Here is a 25,017-nt window from a genome sequence, read left to right on the forward strand (position 1 = left end):
CATGTAAATGCCCAGAAGCACAGAAACTACTGCTTAAGAAATGAACAGTCAAACTTTAAGGATAACTACTTGGAACATAAATGGTGGTGTTATTAATAAAAGGCTTTTTCTGTATCGCCTAATGGAGTCATGTGACGTATTATGTATACAAGAACACTTTCTGAAAGTATTTGGGTTTTAAGCGATAACCAGTCAAAGTGGAGAAGGTAGGCCATCCGGTGGTATAGCGATACTCACCCGAGCGGAACTTCTACCGACTCTTCACTCCTCTTCTGACAATTATGTTGCGGTCAAAATAAACGAGACTGTCATTTACTCAGTGTACATGCCAACTGACTACCGAGACCTTAAGTCTGAATGCAAGTTCAGTATTGCTTGCAAAAAAATTAGCAAGTTCAGTTAGTGGTTCAAAACAACAGGGACAAAACGTTATACTAGCGGGTGACATGGACTGTAATCTGTTTGTTACAAACCCACGTTCACAAATCTTCCTTAATACCCTCGCCGGTCTTGAGGTTCTTTTGAACGATTTTGGTTTTATATACATCCATAATGCAGGAGCAACCTTGGCCATTGATTTCTTTCTTCAAACCAAGCAAACAACATTGCCTCTCCCCTCTCAATATGTGAACACTACAATCAACATTTCCGATCACTTACCCGTATCCTGTTCTTTCGATACAACTATACAGCCAAGCATAGGTCCCAGCAAAGTCAGGAAGTGGCGTAAGAAATCCGACTGGAAGAAGATCAATATAGACGTATACCAGTCTGTTTGTGATGAAATTATGGGAAGGATCAAGGTACCCTACCACCTTCTACAAGCGAATCCCAGTCTAGAAATCACTGAGAAACAGATTGATTTAAATGTATATTGCATGGAAATAATCGATACTTTGAGAGTCACTGAAAGTGCTGCGGTACCACAACGCAGGGTTCGTATTGGTACTGAAGTTCCACGCTGGAAAGAAAACCCACTCCTAGCTCAGCTTCGTCATGCTTCTAAGTTTTGGCACAAAATGTGGATGGATATAGGAAAGCCCCGGTCAGGTGCTGTGAATACGGTGCGGATTTATCTGAAAAGAAAGTTTGCCAAATGCCTGCAGAAGCACAATGCTGCCATTCTGGGCGAAAATAGTAACACGCTGAAAAGTGAGCCAAGTGCCGTATGGAATTTCCTTAAAAGGAAAAAAGAACTGATTGCGACGGTCCCAGCCTCTGGCCCACAAAAGAACAGTGGAATAGTTATTACAAAATAGAATTTGCAGCACCCGACGCTCAGCTTGTGTCGAAATATGAAGATAACCTTGATCTCCTGTTAAGTGAAGCATCGCCTTCACTCGGGTTTGTGGTAACTGTTTCTGATGTTCGGGCGGCGATAATTAAAGCAAAGAAGAAGTTCTCGCGAGGCATTGACCGAGTTTGTGGCACACACTTAGCTCATGGCAGCCAAAGGGTCCTTGAGCATCTCACTCTGTTATACCAGACGATCTTCACTTGCGGTTTAGTGCCAGATTCCTTCTGTGTTGGGGTTGTCATGCCGGTATGAAAGAAAGGAAAAGATCCTGCTCAATGCAGTTCTCACAACCCCATAACAGTTGCAGCAGTTTTTTGCAAAATTTTTGATTTTCTTTTTATTGATGAGTTATGTAGAGTCTGTGAAAGCCCTGATAATCAATTTGGTTTTGATCAATCTGTTAGTAGGGAACATGTTCACCATCTCATTTGTAATGTACTTTTAGAGCGTGGCCAGACAGGGGAAAGGGTTATAGCAGCTAGTCATGATGTATGCCGAGCGTTCGATTCTGGCGTCCATGCTCAGATACTGTCGTGTGCGCTCAAACGTGGCCTTGAAAGATCAATCGTCCTACCACTCCAAAATTTATATAAGAAACTGAAGGTTAGAATTAAAGTCCCGACGATTGATGGTCCACAAATTTCGGCTGTAGTAGTTCCTGTAGAAAAAGGCATACGGTAAGGTGCAGTTTCTTCCCTTACCCTTTACAATAATAGTGTTGTAGAACCACAAAAAGATGCTGAGATGAGTCTTGTGTTTAGAGGTAGAGATATATCACTGTTAAATTATGCCGATGATATACTGAATTTAAGGCGTTCTTTTGGGATGATAGAAAAGAACTTTGATATTCTAAGAAACACTTATTCCGAAATAAACCTATCTTTTAACGAAAGTAACAGCGAAACTGTTGTTTTCAACCGTCAAAGCTCAGATGACGTTCCTGATATCCGACTTGGAAATAGTGTCGTTAGACCAGCGCCTACTTTAGTTTACCTCGGGCTCCCAATCGGTTGTGATGTGAAATCTCCGAGATCACTGCTAGTTGAACATTTGACCAGCAAGATCCGCAAATCTTATGGTCTACTCATATCTACCAAGACAAATTATAATAGACATATCAGAGCAAGACTTTTCAATGCGCTGGTGCAGCCACATGTTATTGGTCTTTCCCCGTTTTGGGCTCTATTAACCGATCGGAACAAACGTACCATCCGATCATGCTTTTACCGTTTTTGTAAGTTCTTGTGAGGCCTACCACCCTGGACTAGAAACTCTTGGATTAGTGAAAGATATGGCATTCTTAATCCATACCTGGCCGTCCAAAATCGGCTTTCTCGCTATGTCCGATCTCTCTTCAAGAATAATTCCCTGTATGGGGTGATGCTGCCATAATCTTCTTCTTCTTATAAGTTATCTTTCTAGTTTAGTTATATTTTCTCTTGTTATTTATGTATTATGTAGGATAAGTATTTAGTTTCTTTTTTTGGTTGTTTTGTTAATTTCGTTTGCTTTTTCTTTTCTCCATAGGGTTATCTTTGTGGGTTATTAATAAATGATGAATTTGATAAATGCGAAAGATGAGCGGCGGTCTATATTGTGTTTGTAAATATTTCTAGTTATCAATACAGCTTTACTTCGTCTGTTCTACTGATCTGTTAGTCTATTTTATTATACTGTTGTTGTTTTTTGTTATATTATTAGCTTTATTGTGCTTGCCATTGTTGAGTCACGTGTACTTTTGTTTTTGCTTTGTTTATTAATTTTTTCTTTGTACTCCACTGTTTATACTTTTGTATATTTGTGGGTAATAAATATTATTACTATTATTATTATCACATAGGGTTGAATGTGTATTCAGCCAAGTAACTATTTTGGGATGTATTATTAATTAAGTTATGTTTGATTTTGATTGCCTCGCGGACAGTTTGTTTGATTCGTAGGTCATTGGCTAATTAGAGGTCATTAGCAAATATGATTGTTTAAAGCTCAATCGAAAGATATGGACCTATTTTTAGATTTTAATACTTTGATACATCCCTCTTAAACGAGTAACTGGGGTTTTATCCTTACCACAATTGAGAAGATTCATTGTACTTAAGTTACTTGTGAAGACAACACGTAAATTATTTTTTAAACAAAGTTTTTTCAATTTAGAAGTAATTTTCGGAATATAAGGTAGGTAAATCGTGGTTGTGGGCTTATTCGAATTACTTACTGGTGTGGGATTTAAGACTTTAGAAGAATATATCTTTAATCTTTGAGCAAAAACAGTATTTATGAGAAAAATTGGGTACCCGTTGCCAAAAAGTATGTCTGTAATAATATTTAATTTAATATACGGCTCTGAACAGATATTAAGTACTCTATCCACAAGAGATATTACCACGCCTCCTTTAAACAGTGGAAGATGGTTAGATTTGAAGTGAAGGTATCTATTATTATGCGTAGGTTTTCTGTAAGCCGTAAAATTAAGTTTATTCACCCTACGTACTATGAATACATCTAGAAAAGGTACTTTTCCATCTGTTTCGGTCTCTAGAGTGAATTTCAGGTTTCTATCCCAAGAATTTAAATGTTCTAGAAAATCTTTAAGTTCATTTTCGCCGTAATTTCAAACTGAAATTACGTCGTCCATGAGCGTCCCCAAAATACATGATTAAGAGAATATGAATCCAGTGCCCAATTTTCCAGATGCTCGACGAAAATATTTGCGAGTAGGCCTGATAGAGGTGCTCCCATAGGAAGGCCCTTTTTTTGTTTGTAATATGAATATCGAAACTGGAAGTGCATGGAATATTTGTTAAATAGTTTAATCAAATGCATGAGAACATCAATGTCTAGACCTATTGCTGACTCTTCGATTAGATGATAATTGTTTTCCAGATTATTTTGTAATAATTGCTCAGATTTTGAAACCTTAATACTAGTACACATAGAAATTATGTTAAAGCTGCTTAATATGGAATTTTCAGAAATATCTATCTGTTTCAATTTTTCTACAAGATCAACTGAATTTTTTATATAATATTTTTGGGAGTGAAGCAATGGTTTAAATGCAGTGCATAACCATTTTCCAATGTTAGTGCAAAGAGGGATGCCTTGTTTGTGCAATTTTGGTAATCCATAAAATTCTGAGCAAAAAACACCACTAGGGAGAAATTTATTGTACAACTGGGGACTGATTCTGCCATTTTCTTTCAGAGTTTTTAATTCTTTTATAGCTTTTTGAGCAAATTGTTTATATCATTTAAATGTGACTGAATTTTACTATCGTAATCATTTTTATTTATAATTACTAAGGAATTACTTTTATCGGCTTTGGTGATTATTGAGGAATCATTACGGAGTTTGTTCAAAACTTTTGTGTCATATGATTCTTACATTGCGTTATTTGGAGAATTAGGAAGCTTTAATGAAGTGTTGTAAAGAGTGTTAATCAAGCAAGATATAACTGTATCTGGGTTTGAAACAAGAGCACTACATTTGTGGAGAGAGGATTCGAAAGATACTACAAAGTCTGCAACTAGAACTTGTTTCGGTAAAAACGAGAATTTTGGCCCTTGTTCTAGGACTTTTTCTTCAACCTAGCTAAGTCTTTTAGATGAAATATTTACAATCACAGGTCCTGGACTTATCTTAGGATTGTAAACTGGGTTGACCATTTGAGACTCATATTTCAACCTTGCAAACTTATTAGTGGATCTCTCTTTTGACATACGGAGATCATGGTGGAATAAATTCCTTTCCATCCTAACAATCTGCAAAAAATCATCAGTAGACAAATTCTGATACAGAAAATTCCAAAGGGATTTTCATTCTGAGGAAATTACTTGTCTTCTCTGTTTTTTGTCCTTAATAATATGAACGTCTTTAGCTTAAGAATATAACGTCTTTAGCTGTAATTTAAGTGTGAACTGTGACTCTCGCAAAGCGCTTAAGTGAAAATTATGCCTTAAGGATCTAGGAATAATTTCATTACTGCTGCAGCATTCCAGAAAAGTTTGTTGATTAATAATGTTCGTGTGTTTCAAAATATTCAAATAGGTTTTGTTAATTCACTGTCTTGGAAAAAAAAAGTCCGCATTGTTCTCTCTTCTATATTTGTATTATGGAAAGGCAGTGTGGTGTTCGTCATTATTTATGTTCATATACTTCAAGAAGTTTTCTTCCCAATACTCTTAGCCCTACAAGTAATTGCAATAGAAAAGTAGTAGTAAATTTAGCAGTGACAGTAGTATTAGTAGTAGTGTGCATATGTTGCCTTATGGTGAGATGATCTTCCCCGTTAAGTATGCTCTGAATATTCCAACTTAATACCCAAATCAACTACTGACATACACTATCTGCACAATGTGCATGCGCATAGTTTCTTTTGATTCAGTTCAAGTTTCCCCTTGATACTGTTAACGGAGTAATATGGTAGTAGTAGTGGTGGGAGGTGTTGTAGTATTGGTAATATTTAAATATTGTCTTTTTGATATTGTCTTTTTGATTTTTTGATCTCCCTTATCATTTCCTGAATTTTCCAAATTAATATACTCAATTAATCCTGTGTTTTACACTTTTAACAATTAGTACACACATAACGTCTTTTGATTTAGTTCAACCCTCCCTTCAACATGAAAGGCTCAGCTGAAAACCCTTCGTCATCTTAGAAAGAAAAATTCAAACACGCATACCTTTCTCAGTAACATATACTATGTTTAAACAATGAGCGAATTTCCCAACTTACAGTCCTTGTCCAGAGGATTGTCGACAGATTGACATCCCCAAATACATAATTACTGGACCTTTCACCAATGCTGAACAAAATAGTTCTCTTAAGATTTCGATCAGATACGTTTTGGAGAATCATAGGCTTCAGGGGGGGTTGTGACGTCCCTCTATTCGCTTTTAACTTTTAAAAAGGGTGCTAAAACTTTCGACTTGCAATCAAGTGAGCTCCATCCGATCCGAACAACCACCCGTTCCATAAAAACCTTATTTATATATTAATAAAATAAGTTTTTTTCAAATTTTAACAAAGCGGCTATCACATTATCTTTTCACATATTTTTTTCTTAAAACAGAACGTGGGGGACGAGTTCGGAGGGTAAATGTTCACTAAGGAAAAGAGAAGTAGTACGAGGACTATGCATGGGACTGTTGTCAAAGCGCAAGGAAATTTGTGCTCTCCTTTCCTTAAGGGTGACTAGATTTGCTCTCCAAAGAAGGGCAGTTCCTTTTTTGATCTGCCTCTGTTCTGTCCGACAATTCATTGGAGATGCCAAACAGGACAAGCGTATTTGAGGGTAGACCCTGGTGCTATACCATCTCAAAGTTTCCATTTAATTGCATTTCGGGAAAATAGGGGTTGTGGGATCCACCCTTGGATCAATCTGAATCTCAAAAAGGGCACTTGAACTTCTGATAACCAGTCCAATGAGCTTCCTCTGAAATTTATACGATCACATTTTCTCTATAAACCTTATATGCCTCCATGGCATGATTTACAACCCTTACCCTGAGGGCTGTGGGGGGAAGGGGGTGTCTTCCTCAAAGACATAATTTCCGAGCCTTTCAACTACATTGAGCAAAATGGCTATCTCAAAATTTTGATTGGATTTGTTTCGGGAAATGGTGGTCGTGGGAGGGGTGCTAGTTGCCCTCAAATCCCTTTCGAGTATTTAAAAGGGCAATAGCCCTTTCAATTTCCAATCGAATGAGCCCTTTTCAAAGTTTCTACGACAGCTCCTTTGATATGAAGTGGCCTGGTCTATAACCAAAAAACAAAGAAAAAATAAAAATAAATAATAGCAACTATCTCCACTTCTCCCTGTAGAGGGCCCTGACCTTCACAAAATAATTGAACACAAAATTATTTTATGCTGTTTATGCTTTAGTTTCAGGAGAAATTGATGCTCTACTTATTAAAGGCTATGTAGCAATATAACCACCATCATCTAAGAGTCTTTTCACAAAGTTGTATGATTCAATTAGGTTTGTGTCAATTAAGCAACATTTGTGGAAACCATGCTGGCTTTTTGGAAGTGACTATTTTTTTTCAAGGTGAGAGACCAGTGCATCATTTATATACTCTCATGGACCTTGCATACAACTAATATAAGACTTTTAGGGCAATAATTACTGGCTTGGTACTTTCTCCCTTTCTTGAAGATAGGCTTGATGTTGGCCTGCTTCCAGTCACTCGGGAGCAATTTGGAAGTGAATCACATCTCAAATATCACTGCTATTGGCTTAGTAATTTGTTCAGCTGTTTCTTTAAACAGTCTGGGTTGTAGGTTATCTGGCCCAGCAGCTTTGTTGGCATCCAGTTTTTTACACCCTTTCAGAACATTCTCTAAGCTTATATTTGTCAAGTACATTGCTTCTTGGATTGGTTGTTCTGTTAAAGTGGGTAGAGGGTCAGCATAGGCTGTGTGGAGAAGTTTGTACCAAAGCTAGAGTTAAGCAAATCTGCTTTTTCTTTAGTCCATGAGGCCTTTGTATCATCCTCTTTCATGAGATCTGGGATGTCATTTTTAGAGGCATTAGCTGGTGAGACATGGCACCAGAACCTCTTTGAATTCTGCTTCACATCAGTTGCAATTGTCTCCTTGTGGTTTTCTACAATCTTCCAAGTCAAATTTCTTAGCCCATTTCTACATTTCTTGAACATGTCATAGTGACTATGCATTTGCACTTTATATATTTGGTCCATGCTGGTCTCTTCTTCTGTCTAGTCCTTTTGACTTCTTTGGGTAGGAAGGGGAGTGTTTTTGGCAGGAGCAACCAATATACCTGGGTACATTTCTTTTTTGCAGCTAGGACTACTGTTTTAAATGCCTCCCAGCTGTGGTATAAGGTATATACTTGCACATTAGGGGTGGGAGTATTGGTAAAGTATATTCTTGATGCAAATGACTGCAATGACAAATGTCCATTTGTCTTGGTATGTATAGGGGTAGGGGTAAAATTCATTTGGGAAGATCATAAAAAAAAGAAGTAGGTAAACTAGAACTTTGCTAAATTGAATAAAGGATTATTGACTGGGTTCATCAGATAAAGCATTTATTTCTACTTATATTTGTCCTAAGTGACATTTTAAGCAGCTTCCCTAAATGTGTATCTCTACTTAGCAGGACTTTGAAGCTAGTGATATTTTATTTTAATCCCCCAGGGTGATTCAGCCTTTGTTTGCTTTGTATTTTCTTCTTCTGTTTCAGCAAACAAGGGCTTTTCACTTGAGACTATTCAGCCCTTTTCCTTTTGATTCCTCTGTGAGACAAACAGAGCTACTGATTTGGTTGCTTCTTATTTATCGTGAATCTGCTCAGATTTCTCTCAGGAGACCTTTCAATTCTAGGAGTTAAAATATAAGAAGATAAACACTGATTTCTGAGCTCTGTGTATAGGTATAGTCAGATAGACTTGTAGCTGATAGTGAGATTTTGTGGTGTTTGAAGGACTTTAACAGTTTAAATTGCAGGATGTACTGTGCAGACATCAGCATATTACATTCAAATAGGTAATGATCAATTGTTTCATTTTTTAAATTACAGTACCTGCAAAGAGGGAAGAAGGAACTGATATGAAAACGCCTGATAACCTATCCCATATGAGCCAGACTGAATTCTGTGATAAGCTTTAGAAAGGTGCTTATTGGGGAAGGGTATTAAAATGGGATTGTTCTTATTTAACAATACCTCTAATAATCTCCAGTGGTATATGTCTCTAATGGGGATCAGTCTCCCACATGGCTGTTCAATATTGAAAGCAGTTTTTGCAATTTCATCTGCCTGATGGTTACCAGTTATACCTGAGTAGCTTGGAACATACTGGAAGTAAGTTCTTATGCCTCTTGAAACAAGATTATAAATAATGCTAAGACAATGAAATGATCTATGTCCATCTTATGCTGAGAAGCTGAAGACAGCAGCTTTTGGCTTGACAAAGAGTCAGATGAAACTATAATGTTTCTATATATAAAATTGAATTGGTAAAGAGAAAGCAAGACATATAAAGAAATTTTGTATAGGTATTCTGGCAAATTCACCCAGTGTAAAATTTCCCCTGAAAAGTTCACCCCTGGAAACTTCCCTTTTGATGGAAAATTCTACCAGCAGAAAATTCGTCCTCCATCCCACCTGAAAAACATATGCATACTTACCAATGAAAAATAAAGCAACGTGCAGATTTTATAACTTAAAAACCTTTCTCTGGGGGCTTTGGGTAGTCACTTTATGTCCAAAGACATAGTTATTGGGCCTTTCAACTATGCTGGAAAAAAAGCTATGTCACAGTTTTGATTGGATGATTTTGGGAAAAAGTGGTGTGGGAGGGGGTCTAGTTGCCCTCCAATTTTTTGGACTTGAACTAGAATGAAACATCTCCTGACGTTCTACGCCTACTGGGTCCATACAATGATCCCTGAAAAAAAAAAAACAAAAAAAAACGCACTCATTCATGATCTTTCTTCTGGCAAAAATTACAAAATTCCACATTTCTGCACTTTATAGTTGTGTTCTTTGATATGCTGAACCTGATGATGCGTCTTTCATTAAAATTCTATGGCCTCTAGGAGATCGTTTTTCCTTTTTTTGAAAATCAGAAAGTTTTCTCAGGCTTGTAGCCTTTGATGGGTAAGACTAAACTTAATGAAACTTATATATTTGGAATCAGCATAATAAGCCGATTCGTTTGATATATCAAAAGATCCATCTATTTTAGACCCATCCATATTAATGTGTTTATTGGTATAGAAATTCAGTTTTTTAGAGTTTTGGTTACTATTGAGCTGGGTTGCTCCTTACTTATAGTTTGCTACCATGAACTGTTTGATTATCAATCCTAATAGAGATCATTGAAATATTGATAGTTTTTTCTGTGCTACCAACCACCACTTCTATTTTGGTGTCCCCCCCCCTGGAAGATTTTCTGCTGGTGCCCTTGGGTGTGGCAGTAGAATTTTAGGTCTTCATCTACAATGACCTCCAAATCTTTTTCTGAGGTACTATTGGAAATTAATTGTCTGACACTAGCATTTGATGACATTGAGTATTGCTATCAAGGGTTGCTTCAAAATGTACTCCAAAATAGAGAATCCTGCACTTTTCAACATTAAACTCAGGCCTCAATATATTGGCCCATTTGCAAAAGATGTGTAGGTCTGACTGTATTGAGGCAATATTCTGCTGTGTGTTGGCAGGACCAATAAGTTTCAAGTCATTGGCATACAGGCAAAGTTTATTAGACGTGTTTTTAGGAGCATCATTAATGAAGATATTCAAAAGTGTAGGTCCCAATCAGTTCCTTGAGGCACCCCACTTAAGACATCTGGTATTTCAGAATAGAAAGCTCTACCACCTTTACCAAAAACTTTGATTTGCTGTTTTTTTCCCTTCAAGAAAGACAATCCAGTCCGTCACATCCTCTTCAATACCAATTACCTTTAGTTTCAACTGGAGACTTAGATGACAGACTTTATAAAAGGCTTTAGCAAAGCCTAGAAGAAGCATATCAACTGGGAGACTTTGGTCAATGAGCTCAGTTATGTAATTATGTGAGTCAATCAGATTTGTTTCAACTGATCTGCTTGGTTGGAATCTATGTTGGTGTTTCAATAGATGGTTATTTGTGACCAAATGTTTGAGAACGGTAGACTTTTAGAAGAGCCTTGATAGTGGCAGTACTAATTGGATGTGAGCTTCCTTTAAGAGGTGTGGATGGATGCCATCTGGCCCAACAGACTTATTTGGATTAAGCTTTTAAGCCAAGATTCAAGTTTAGCCTTATCTAATATTTTTGGAGACGCTTGAGCGTAAATTAAGTAGTGTTGTGGGGTTGGGAGGGGGCAGTGTATGCAGATGTGAATAACTCAATATCAGTTATGCCTATCTGGATCTTATCACATACATATATGGCAATTCCTCTACCTTCATCTGAGGGAAGGATTGTGAACAATCTGTATCTGGGTTTCAGTCAGGGGTTGGGAGGTTTGCTTTGGTTTGACTTCACAAAAGGTCTCCCTCATTTGCATAGAGGACATATCTGATTTCCTGAAATGTCAATGTTATGCAGTCAACATAACTAAAAAACACACTAAGCCCAGCAATGTTCTTACAATAGCTGCTGCCACCATCAACACTGAGTCTGCTGGAAGTCATAGAAGTCTCTTTGTTTGCCACACTTCTATTATTATGTGTAAACGCTATATTTTGGAAAACCTTACCATCTAATTGACTATTCACACTGGTTATATTACATGGTATATCATTTATTGTTCCATTGCAGTCAGTTGACTATTTTTGGAACTATAGAGTTCCCATAGAGAGTCAGCTTTGCCCTGTGCATACCTGACCTGCAACTCCTTGTGTAGCTTTGCTCTTTTCTCATGGTCAGTCCTGGAAACAGTATTCTGGAATTGAATTGTACCTGAACCTTTTCTTTTGAAAGACATTTGCAGAATCTGTTTCTTAGTCTTAAAATCTGGGCCATAGAATAATATGGGAAAAGGGCTTTTTTTGGTGTGGTGGCTGCAGCTTGGCTTTGCTGACTGCTCAGATGACAGACATTGAAAACACTTATATTTGGGACCCCACAATGACTTGCAAGGTATCTTTCCATGTAAACTTCTCTGAGAGGGGACCCCAAAAACGACACTATTAGCTTTTGATGCTAAAAGTCGCTAAAAAAAAAACTGCAATCATCAGTTTAACTTTGGTTTCAAACTGCATCTGAAAATCACTTTTCAATGTTTGATTCTCTGACTCAACCAAATTCTGAACTACATCCTTGTCAAACAAGGGACATTGTTCAAGAGTTGTCAATTGGCTTTCAATATTACCAAAATGATTGTCAATGTTAGTGGTTGGCTGTTCTTGCAGTTCAGCAAATGCTTCTTTCACTGCATCATTGTTCAGTTCTTTTACTGCTCTAAGAATTGACTGGAATGGTTGAAAAGTCTTGTCCATAATTTTTTGAATATCATTCAAAGATGCTCTATCTGTCACTTGTAGATTGCTTTTGCAAACTGGGCATTTCTATTCACAGCCAACTTGCCATGTCAATTTATTTAGTAGAGAGAATTCTGCCTTTGACATTTCCAGACAATCAATGCACATCCAGAGGCTACATCCATTGCAATTCTTAGCACTGGAGTCTACATCTAAGTTCTTGTCACATGTTGTGCACTTATTGATCCCTTGTTTGGGGCTCTGATGAGGTCCTTTTGGTGGCATTGTGTTACAAGCTTTAAAGATTCTGCAGTAGATAAGACCTGTGGGAAGTCCAATATGTAGATCACCTGTCCCCAGCAGTTTAAGGATTGGAAACCCTGCTGGTACTAACATAGCCTCTTGAATGTTTGTTACTGCTCCCTTCTGCACAGGCTATCTCCGAAAATATAGCCTGAACTACACAAAAATTTGAAATACTACCTCCAAAAATGGGCAAAACAACTGAACCAATGTAACCTATAATGCTATAGAAATATAATCTCTGGCTATATTTGGCAACTGTGCACCATTTGGCAACTATGTATATTCAGAAGAAAGAAGACAATTCTTTGTTTGTTTTAATTAAAAATTGAATACAAAGGATGAATGAAATTAACACACATAGAAAAATAGGGGAAATATTCTCAAGACAATGGAATTCAATTCAGTCAATATTTGTCTATAGTGGAATATATGTAATTCCACTGTCTTGAGGATTTTTTTTCCTATTGTTTCTAAGTGTGTTTGTTTGTTATGGAAAGGCAGTTTGGTCTCTGTTGCCATTAACAATGAATGCTCTTGGGGATAGAAGATAAAATATTGCTAACTTCAAAGTCCAGGTAAATAAGTTGATGCACTAAGGGAAGCCACTTAAAATGGCACTTAATGATAAATATTAGTTGAAAATGATAAATATAGGTACTAATAAATGCTTTATCTCCCAAATTTGGCCAGTAACCTTTATTCAATTTTTGCATCAACAAGTTGCTTTTGTAGTTGTGTTAATTGCCCATTTTTTCCATAGTTTCTTTCCCAAAACCTATGTTGGTCTCCTGTAACTCAAAAATCAAAAAAATGTACCTTGTAGTGGAACCCGTAGATCAAAAACTTAAAGCACACAATTTCTTTCCAGGGATGTTATTTTTAACAAATAGTGATGAAAAATATCTTTTTCTATCAGAACCACTGATTTTTTTTTTCTTGAGATCTGTGTCTGGTTATATCTAACTTTACACCAATCTTTTAAATCAGACATGACAAAAAGATGATCTGCATTTATTTTTTTTTTTTTTTTTTGTAATATCTTCTTGCTTTTTTTTCAAAATCCTTGTTATTTAGTCCAAGACAAAAGGGAAAAATTGTAGCACAAAAGTACTACAATTTGGTCATGCAGGAGAATACTGGTAAACATGATGAAATAGTGCTACATTTAACACTGTGCTTCAGGTGGCATTTTCCATGAAAGCTCACAATACTTTAAATTGTTTTTATTTAGTTCTGCATTCCCTTCACAATTCTCTTTTAATTTTCAACTTAGTGTACATAAAGCGTATTTCCTTTATGTTTAATTCAAAATTGACTGACTATTCTCATATAATATTGTTAGCTTTTCCTTAGATATTGCTGATAATCCCTTTTAAAATCAAGGGAAGTTATGAAATAGGGGAAGGAGGGGGTCTGTTGCCTTAAAATAACTCAACTTTTGAAAATGGTTCTAGAACAGTCTAATGAAGTGAATTTTATTGCCCCTAAAGTAGTATATTCCATTAACAGGAATTAAACTGGTACAGCAGATTCAGTTGAGCTAATTGGGGCTGAGTTGAATGAATATTGAGTTGAGTGAGGGTTGGTTTGTTTTCGGATTGAGTTGAAAGCTGGCTGAATTGTATAAGGGTTCATTTAAACAGGTTTGGAGTTCTACAAGGGTTTGGTTTTATGTGGTTCATTTGAATATGGTTCAATTGTAGGGGGTTCAGTTAAATGGGAATTGAGTTGAATGAAGGTTCAGTTAAAAAGGGGGTGAGTTGCACAAAGGTTCAGTTGCCTCAAGGGTTAGATCTGCAAGAGTTCAGTGAATGAAAGCAATATATCAGCTAATGAAAGTCAGAACGTTGTGTAATAAAAGGGAAAATGTCAGTTCATTCATCTTTTTTTTAACTTGTGGTTCTTTGCTTTTTGTTATTTTATCTTCCAACTGTTTTTTAGTTTTTGGTTCTCCCTTTCACCTTTGGAAGAAAGGATATTGAAACCTGTTCAAAGTTTGGAGATACCTAATAAGGTTACCTTCAGAATTTACCAAAGCTGAATGTGTATTTGACAAATGGACACAACTTGGTGAAAGATGGACACATTCAACCACTTTAGTTGTACTGCTGTTAAGGAAGGTATTTGGTATCAAGGGTTTTGTTGCTGATTTAGACTACTATTAAAAATATTACATAAAATAAACTGTAAATGATTGAAATTGAAAAAAAAGTTATTTCATATTAGTTATTATATGTATTTTATTTTTGTGTCAACCATAGCTTTGGGTTTTGAAAACAAATGACTTATAATTATTTCTGGAATAACTAACAATTTCTTTCTAGACATTTGTGCCACTTTTTATTTTAAAATGACTTGTTATACCTCTCTATTTATCCTCCTTCCTGCCTTTAATTGTCCATGTGTTTAGATCACTGGCTCTGGGTTTTCTCTGGCTGGAATCTTCCCCAGATTCCATACTCTGGTGACTTTAGAGGTCCAGATCTCCATCAAGGAAATTTGCTGATTTTCCATGTATTGTAAGAGCCTGTCTTGTGTAGGGGAGGGGGATGCCTGTACTCATGCTTACCAGTATATCTTTCTTTGTCAGCCTATTTGGGTCTGTTTTTAATATTCAATTTAATCGCGTCCTTGTTTTTCTTAGTGCTTTCGTTTCTCAGCCACTTGTTAAGGTTGTTTTTTATATCTTTCTTTCTATGTTTCTTCCTTTGCTCTTGTGATACCAAAACTTCTGACGAATCTGATGGTGTACCTGCACATTTAACTGAACCTTCTTTCATCTGACCCCAGGTGCAACTGAATTCTGGTTTGACTGAAACCCCAATTTAACTGAACCATTGTGCAACTTAACCCTATTTCAACTTAAACACTATTCAACTAAACCCCCATGCAGCTGAACCATCATTCAATTGAACCGCTATATAAGTGAACTTCTATGCAACTCACCTCCACTTAACTGAATCTCCATTCTTATAACCCATTGCTTAACTCTTCTCCTATGCAACTCAACCCTTTTCAAATCAAAACCTACTCAACTCAAACCCATGGCTAAAAATAATTTTGACCTAGTGCTGATTAGAAGCTAATATTTGGTTCGTGTTTTAATGGGAGTTTCTAACTTCAGAGCTTTTAAACTTTAACCTCTGGGGTAACCCCAGAGCTCTCAAAAGTTGAAGAAAACTTTCAGGAAATTCAGATCATTGCCCAATAAAGCGTTATTTGTTTTTTTTTTTTGGAAATTATGGGCTTTCCAGTTAGCGTTATTTCGTATTTACAAATTAAATTAGCTGAAAGTTTTGATTATGTTGCACACCTATGTGAAGAATTGAAAAAGTAGTTTCAATCTTTAAATACTTTCAAAATAATAAAAAAAAAACTGTGCATATTAATAAAAGTATCTTTTTCAAAGAGTTCTATTTTATGGTAATGTTATTATCCAAAAACATATAGTTCAAATATTGTTTTTTATGTATCAAAATGTTCAATAGGGTCTATTGTATTATTATAAAATTAAGTGGGCAGGATTGGAAAACATTCTTGGTAGATCTATTTTTCTTTCTTTTTTTTTTAGACAGTTGAATGAGGGTTAAGTTGTATGAGGGTTCAGTCAAATGGGGGATGATTTGCATGAGGGTTTAGTTCTCCTGGGGTTGACCTAAACCAGGGTTCAGTTTCACAGGTTTCCGTTAAAAGAAGTTTCAGTTATATAGGGGTTCTGTCATAAGTCCACTTTCTTTCACAAAAAATTGGTCCAATGTTTTTGTACAGCTTTTTTTTTTAATGTAAAATAAATTTTGCTTGTAGCAATTAATATTTGTAGCTGCCGCCTGGGACACTTTAAAACTCCTTCTGCTGTCAGGATTGTTTAAACAAAAAAACCATAGCTTCATCTAAGAAGCACATCGCTTTGGAAATTTGTTTTAAGGTTAAATTCAGTTTTACAGAGATATTTAACGCTACTAGATTAATCTGGCTGTGCTGCAGGGTTTAGGGTAACTCTAACGCGCTTCGGATTTCTACGTGTCCTGCAACTGCTAGGGTTATGACAAGTGTACCTCCCGTGATGCAAAAGTGCCACGCTAATTGGTCAAAGACACCACGCTAAAGGTCACGGTCGCCACGCTCAAAAAAATGTTTCCTTTCCCTCACGGAAAGATCTTGCTCAGTATAGGGTTATCTCCTATACCAAGCCCATATAATCTTAGTTCTCAAATAACCTATGTCACTCTAGGCTAACAATAAAGGAGTCAAATTAGAAAACAATCTTTTTTCTTTCCAAATCAAAGGTTATACAAAACTGCAACTTCTGGCAGTGGGAAAAAAACAAAGATAAAAATAACTGGGAATGTGAAAAACAAAGGTCAACCAATAAAATCCCACACAGGGTGTGACATAAAGCGACACGTAATCTACAATTGTGAACTAATTCCCCCTTTCACTCCTTTATGAATTTGAGCCAAACTGGCGTCCAAAAATACATTTTTAACAGGAATGAGTCACTCTTTTAACTGTGCAGCTAATTGAATCGCCTGCTAGAAAATTGTTACTTCTTATTGTTAAGAAAATGTAATTGTTACTTATAAGAAAGAAAAAAAAAAACAAAGAAGTAAAAGGAAAGATGAAGTTAAGTTTACAAAAAGGGCATTTATCTGATAAAAAGGGACTAGAAAAAAAAAATTCAAGACTCGAATCCAAAACAACGCAACCTCGACACACAGTAAGAATTGGTACTAATTGACTAGCGACGGAGCTTCGATAAAACGAAAAGACGCAAAGGTGGGTATTGAATCCAAATTTGCGGAAAATTTTATTGGTTAAAAAAAGTTCTTAGTTAAGAAATTTGACATGCAAGTGTTGAAACTTAAATTTAAACTTGAATTTCCTTTAGAGCTTGAAGATATATTGGCCAATGATGAAAAAAGTTTGTTTGGCACTCCAAATGCTATGTCACTACCTAAAGTGGAAGGCAGTCTTTTGAATTTTTTCTTAGACGTATCTGCCAAGCTCGATCCTGATTGCCAATCTCTTCAACTGGAGCCAAATATTAACTTGGATGGTGTCGGTAACATTTTAGAAGTCTTTTTGTAGGTTTCCATATCAAAATGAACAGGGATTGCAAAAGTAGCAATTTCAGTTGTAATGTTTTGGCTTGAATTAATTTTTAGGGCTTATTCTTAGAATTTTTTAAAGAGACTTTTTCAATAATTACAGTATACCATAATTTAATTCTGAATTGTAGTGAGTCTGAAAAATAGCCGCAAAACTGGAAATAAATTTTTATTTTTGTGTGGTCTGAAATTCCAGCCTGATGTAAAATATAGTGTCTAGTCTATGCGTATCTAATGGTAAAACAGTTTTGAAAAAAACAATTTTGAACAAAAAATTTCGTTGTGTAGGTGCGAATTAAATGTTTAATGACTAAAATCCTGTGCTACAAAATTAGGTTATAAAAGAAGATTGTAAGGGTAGTAATTTTTATACTTTCGAGCGATTTTGAATAATTTATTGAGCAATCTCATCCCTTGGGATTTTCAATTGAAGTTTGGCATGTATTGTCAAGCCCATTGACAGTAGATGTATGCACTGGTGGTGTTGGTAAACTAAAAACTCGGGATAAATTCTGCTCCCCATTCATGTCAAAGTCTCTCTGAGGCTCCATTTAATGGCTTCTGCTTTTGAAAAAACAAACTATAGCAAAATAAGACTCTTTTTGGGTTTAATGCAGCTTTTTGAATTAAATTAAAAATTAATAGCATCTATTATTCATGAATCCGCTTTGGATTTAATTGATGTATTTATTTCTTTACTGGGGAGATTTTTTTCAAAACTTGTATATTGGCACTTACTAAAAGCGCAGAGAATAGAATTTCTGAAGATGGAACTCCAGCGTTAAATCCTTTTTCGTCATGGAAATTTCAAAATAAAGTGCAAAACTTTCCCATCTTCTCTGGTTCACACCGGAAAAGACACAAAAAGACCCATTTTTGCCAAATCATATTTGTAAAAAATGTACAGCAAAAAAAGTACAGCATTTGTACCGAATAGGTATTGAAATGGATGTAGATTGATTCAAAATTTCAGTTACGCTCTCAAACAAACCCCCAAACTCTGGTCCTGCTAACGTTGAATAAATAAGAAAACAAAATGCCATCAGGGTTTCAAGTTCTTTTTTGAAATTACAAAAAAGTTGTATGCTAGATAAGCCTTTTCTGTTAAGATAGACATTAATAACAGTTATAATTCCTGAATACTGTTGCTTAATGTTAATAATGAATACTGTTGCTGAAGATTAACACTAAAAACGGTTTCAATTCTTGAATATTGTTGCTTAAAAGCAACAACAGAAAAATCTTTCGGATCATCTGGCTGGATTTTTTATTTTTCAAAATGTCAACAAGTTTTTATTTACTAAGGCTGATGAAAAGGGGAAGCATTCAAGTCAGTTTTGATAAACTAAAAGGTGAGAACTGAAGATGAACAGTAAAACCGGTTATAAATCCTAAATATTGTTTCTTAAAAGAAACGACAGAAAATATAAAATGATTGGTAGTTCTTAAGTCATTTTCTGATCAATTGGCTGGATTTTTCCCAAATATCGACAAGTTTTCACATATCAAGGTTGCTGAAAGCAAAGGCGCCATTTGGGGGGGGGGGGGGGGGTCAGGGTGGGCAAATGCCCACCCCAGATTTTCCAGGGGGCCCAAGCTTCCACCACAAAGGGCCCTTTGCCGGCCATAATAATCCATTATGTCCAACATAATCCATTCTGTCCAATTGATTTGAAATTACTGCACGCCTATTAACCGAAGAGCATAACTACTTGACGACCCTTGGGGTAATTACGCTATTTGCTATTAACCATTGTAAACTTTGAAAGTAGGTTTGATACATAATAAAATTCTCGAGTTCTGTCAAATGCCCATTTCCTAGATGATTACGCGACACGAAGTGATTCAGGGGGGGGGGCAAGATGGAGTTCATGCCTACCCCAAGATTTTGTCCAAATGGCCCCTCTGGCTGAAAGAGGTTTACAAAGGTTTCTTGAATGATTATTTATAGCCAATTTCAGAATCCAAAGTTTTCTTTTTTACAAAAAGCTATGAAAAAAATCTCAATTTAATTCATATTTCTGTGTAATATGTGTAGTATAATCGTAATTCGGTTGAAAGTTTTCTTATTATGATAACCAAAATTGATATGAACTAGTCAATAAATATACTAACGTCATACTGGATAGTTTTGGTGTCCCTGACACCACAGATTATTAGAAAAGACGTTGCCAAATATTTCTGTTTCTAAACTTGAAGATATAGTGCCGGAACGTCCTTCAAGAGAATCAACAAGAGACTGTTTGTAAGGCACAATTTAGTATCCGACAATTTCAATTGAAAAGGATTTATATGTGGATATTTTACTATCCTTTTACATAGACAATTTTGTTTACAATCGTAAAATCCCGGAAAATCGTGATTTTTACGCTAAGATGGGTCCAGGGGATAAAAAATATTTTCATTTCGATGTAATACCTAATAGATTCAAATCTTATTTGTAATTTTGTTAGCTTAACAGTTGACAAAAGCTAGATCGTATATCAAATTTAATATTGCTTGTAAAATGCGAGACCTTGTAATTTGAGTGAAATTTTTTTCTAGATCCCTCTATTGCAACCTTCCACAAAAATGGTATCACAAAACAAGGATCCAGAGCATTTAATAAGCTTGATCGTACAAGAATATGCCTAAAAACAGAAATGAATCTAGATTGTCAATACGACATGCCCCCCGACATTGATATATTCAGTGAAAGCACTTCTGCTAAAAAGGAAATTTCGGGTTTCGATCTATCTTGTAATCAAAGAACTCAAACTGGAGAAAACCCTTACAAATATGATATCTGTGAGAAATATTTTACTGCTATGTCTGCGAAATCTCAGCATCAAAATACTCATACTGGAGAAAAACCTTTTGACTGTAATGTATGCGGAAAAAAATTCACTCAGAGTTCTAGTTTGTCTTGTCATCAAAGGACTCATACAGGAGAAAAATCTTTCAAATGTGATATATGTAAAAAAAAATTTACTCGAAGTTCCAGTTTGACTTCTCATCAAAGAATTCATACAGGAGAAAAACCTTTTGAATGTAATGTATGTGAAAAAAAATTTACTAGAAGATCCTATTTGTCTCGTCATCAAATGAATCATACTGGAGAAAGACCTTTCAAATGTGAGGTTTGTGAAAAGTATTTTACTGCTAGTTCTGATTTATCTCGCCATCAAAGAAATCATACTAGAGAAAAACTTTTCAAATGTGATATTTGTGAGAAATGCTTTGCTTCTAATTGTGATTTATCTCGGCATCAAAGGACTCATACTGGAGAAAAACCTTTTGAGTGTAACGTATGCGGAAAAAAATTTACTCAAAGTTCCAGTTTGACTTTTCATCAAAAGAGTCATACAGGAGAAAAACCTTTCGAATGTAATTTATGTGGAAAATTTTTTCCTCGTAGTTCCAGTTTATCTCTTCATCAGTTGACTCACACTGGAGAAAACCCTTTCAAATGTGATATTTGTGACAAACATTTTACCTCTAGTTCTCAATTATCTTGTCATCAAAGGACTCATACAGGAGAAAAACCTTTCGAATGTAATTTATGTGGAAAATGTTTTTCTCAAAGTTCCAGTTTATCTCTTCATCAAAGGACTCATACTGGAGAAAAACCTTTTAAATGTGATATTTGTGAGAAATGTTTTACCTCTGGTTCTCAATTATCTCGTCATCAAAGGACTCATACAGGAGAAAAACCTTTTGAATGTAATTTATGCGGAAATTTTTTTTCTCAGAGTTCCAGTTTATCTCTTCATCAAAGGAATCATACTGGAGAAAAACCTTTTAGATGTGATGTTTGTGAGAAATGTTTTACTTCTAGACGTAATTTATATCATCATCAAAGAACTCATACCAAGAAGAAACCATTTATGTTTGTGAGTGTGTAAACGAATTGATACATTTTTTAAGAAATTCATCTCACAGAAAAAAAATCTTTCAAATGTAACTTCTGTGAAAAAAAATTACTAGATGTTCCCATTCATCTCGTCATCAAATGAATCATGCTGGAGAAAAATCTTTCAATTGTGATGTTTGTGAGAAATGTTTTACTTCTAGCCGTAATTTATATCATCATCAAAGAGCTTGTACCAGGGGGAAACCATTTGTGTTTTTGAGTGTATAAAGGATTGATCCGTTTATTCAGAAATTCCTCTTAGAGAGACCGAAAACTTTCTGATGCAATGTTTTGGTGAATCTAAGGAAAAATATTGTACTTAATTTTACTTCATTTTACATTCTCTGTATCTTGTTGTCAGTTCTGACTATTCAGTTTTGTGCTATCAGCTAATGTTAACGCCGGTGTTACACATAAATATTTCTTTTTGTGTGTACAATAAATATATACTTTAATAAAATTTTTAGAAAGCGATGATTTTGTTGTGAAGTTGCATCTATAGTAAGATCAACCTTCATTTGAGGAAGTTTGTACTCGCGTTTTTGTATTTGTATGGATAGAAAATTGTCGGAATCATACTTCGTTTTCGATTTTATATATATGTATATGTATATATATATATATATATATATATATATATATATATATATATATATATATATATATATATATATATAACATATAAGACCACATGAAATATATATATATATATATATATATATATATATATATATATATATATATATATATATATATATATATATATATATATATATATATATATATATATATATATTACATGAAGTCATGTAAGACCACATGAAATAAGGTACTTTTTTTGGTTTTCACTAGAGATTGGCTTCCTTTCCTGGACCCTTGTGAACTATTCTTTCAAAATCATAATTGCGACTTTCGACAACAACTCCACTAATTGTTGAAAGAATGTTAAGAAGTTCTTCAGTGAAATCTACTGTTAACTCTTTCCATAGCTCAACACAGAAGATAATGTACATTGTATTTCCACCAAGATATCCCTTGTATTCAACGTAAATTGTTCCCAGACAGTCTTAACAATGTCATTGAGACCTACAACTAAGGATATAGTGTATTCGACCTCGTAAAACATGTCATAAAAATACCTTGTTGGGTCTTTGATCGAAAACGCCTTGCCCTATGTTTGACTCGTTCTCGTAATCCGTGTTGATCGATGGCCTGACATGAAAATTACCGTAAACAGCCGGCGGCACACATTTGGAATAATTTGTTATCTAACTTCTGTTCGTTAGAAGTTTTAACGTCGCTCATTACTGTCGTCCCTGGCAAGAACTTACCTTCTGACTTGAATGGGCTGTCGCAGTCTTCAAAAGCACTCGTGTCCTACGGAAAAAATTCTGGGTACACAGCCAAATCTTGCCTGTTATTCTCCAACATTATATCCAACTTTCAACCTCGTATTATAATCGAGTTTTTTTCAGTATCCTGTATACATTTGCTTTGAAAGGGTCTCCTGGGCTTCTTTTCTTTGAATTCTAATTACTTTTCTATTGTGTTTAGGAATTTCTTGCCTTCTTTTCCACTCGTAGTCAAAGTTTGACCGAAAAATTCGACATTAGGCGAACATAAACAGATTTTTAAGGCCAGTTGCTAGGCTACCAGACGAGTCTATTTAAACCTGGGTTAATTTAAACAAATATGTTTAAATTCAAAATTATTTAAAAGAGGAATTAAACTATAAATAAAAACGACTATTCTATTTCCGTGCAAATTCAGTTTTCGGTATCTACGACTGAAGCTAAGCAAGGCTAAAATCAACCATTTCTCTGCTGAGAAGTCTAAAAATTCCAAAACCTTTCCAGGAGAAGAAAAATACAACATAGACGGTCTCTGACTGAATTGAGCACCTGGGGATTGGACAAGGCCAAAATAGACGATTTGAATGACTTCACAAAAAGTAAGAGCAAGAATCTAAACGACCAGACAGAAACAAATCATACGCAAGCATAGCAGGTTTTTAAGGCATAAATTGCTACCAGTCCGGCCTCTTTAAACTTGATTTAACTTAAACGGTTCTATTGAAAAACGACATTAGAAAATTAAACGATAAACTGAAACGACTCTATTCTATGTACAAGCGATTTTGGTATTTGGTTTTTTACCATTGAAGCCGAGTTTTGTCAAAGTCAGTCATTTCCTTACCGAGAAGTTTAAAAATGCAAAAGTGTTTTCAGGAGAAGGAACTACAACTTAGACTGTCTCAGAATTGAGCACCTAGGACCCCAATGAGGTCAAAATAAACGACTTCCCAAAAACCAGAGGGGTGAGTCAACCCCTTAGAGCCATCCCTGGGCATGATTACAGGACTTGACACACCAATCCTCCATAATGAATTAGGTCAAAGAAAGAATGGTTGAAGTGTACCTTAGAGGCTAAGCCTTAATATGCATAAGGAATTAAAAACAATATACCTAATTGTTTACTTCTAAACAAATTGGAAATACGGATATTCTAATACACCTTTCCAGAAATATAGACGAAAATTATAACCTTTGCTCTCATCTCCCGATAAGCTAAATTCTCCTGTTCTACAGAAATTGAACATTGGGTGACTTCTAAAAAGTTCACTTAATAATTTCTAATTTTTACGGGAAATAACAGAATTTTAGATATGGTCAGAACCCCAGAAATTTTTTTTACCTTATTTGCATAATTTGCGTCACATTCTCCCCTTACATGGCTGATTAGGTTTTCACTTATGTTTCACTTGTTCGCCTCTGAGTCCAAGCAAATTCAGTCCCTGATTTTGCACACAAGTCCAGCGAACATAGTCCGTCACGCATCTACCCAAAATCAATCCAATTCTTTCATCCCTTACTTCTATGACTATCTACCCTAGGAATGGCGCACGGACGGATGATAGATAGACTTATCTATCAACAAATGAATTGACATCATTTTTATACAATCATAATAAGGGCTGATACCAGATTTGCCTCTCACTCAGTCGGACTATCTGTCTTGGCTTTTTCTACAAATAGACATGGCTCGATGCCAACAGCTACTTGACTTTAATTCACGTTGGCAAAGGCGATGCGGAGGCAAAACTGCCTATAGGCAATTAAATCATGCATGCAAAGCGAACTACTGTTTTGCTTCAAGGCCCTTATTAGCTAAGTTTTACGATGAGATGTTTCGCTTTAAATTGGATGTTTTGGGCGATAATTTGATTAAACGATATATCAATGTTTTCACTTTCTATATTTGTTATAATGATTTCGATATCTCCGATTTTTTTTTTTTTTTTTGGCTCAAATTAATTTACTCTTCGCTTTGCCCAAGTTCAATAACAAAAATTGTAATTAAAGAGTATTTTGCACAATTTTTTTTTCAAACATTGAATAACATTGAAAAAAGCTTCGATGACATAAATTCTTACCATAAAAATTTAGATTTGAAATTACACGGGCTAAGCCCCAGGATAAA

The 25,017-nt window shown here is 35.4% G+C and overlaps 1 protein-coding gene across 4 annotated transcripts; it reads left to right on the forward strand.

Moving 5' to 3' along the window:
* Positions 1-7,124: 7,124 nt before the first annotated feature.
* On the forward strand, positions 7,125-22,006 carry LOC136031374 (zinc finger protein OZF-like). 4 transcript variants are annotated; one of them, XM_065710881.1, is made up of 4 exons: positions 7,125-7,345; positions 14,479-14,657; positions 17,426-17,599; positions 20,190-22,006. In XM_065710881.1, the coding sequence occupies exons 2-4, from the start codon at positions 14,615-14,617 to the stop codon at positions 21,527-21,529; spliced, it is 1,557 nt and encodes a 518-aa protein (XP_065566953.1). In that variant the 5' UTR covers positions 7,125-7,345; positions 14,479-14,614; the 3' UTR covers positions 21,530-22,006. The 4 variants fall into 4 exon arrangements, with proteins under 4 accessions (XP_065566953.1, XP_065566954.1, XP_065566955.1 ...); XM_065710882.1 differs by lacking the exon at positions 7,125-7,345 and adding an exon at positions 8,790-9,120; XM_065710880.1 differs by lacking the exon at positions 7,125-7,345 and adding an exon at positions 12,181-13,112.
* Positions 22,007-25,017: the final 3,011 nt, after the last annotated feature.

The sequence above is a fragment of the Artemia franciscana genome, chromosome 9, assembly GCF_032884065.1.
Source record: "Artemia franciscana chromosome 9, ASM3288406v1, whole genome shotgun sequence".
Taxonomy (NCBI): domain Eukaryota; kingdom Metazoa; phylum Arthropoda; class Branchiopoda; order Anostraca; family Artemiidae; genus Artemia; species Artemia franciscana.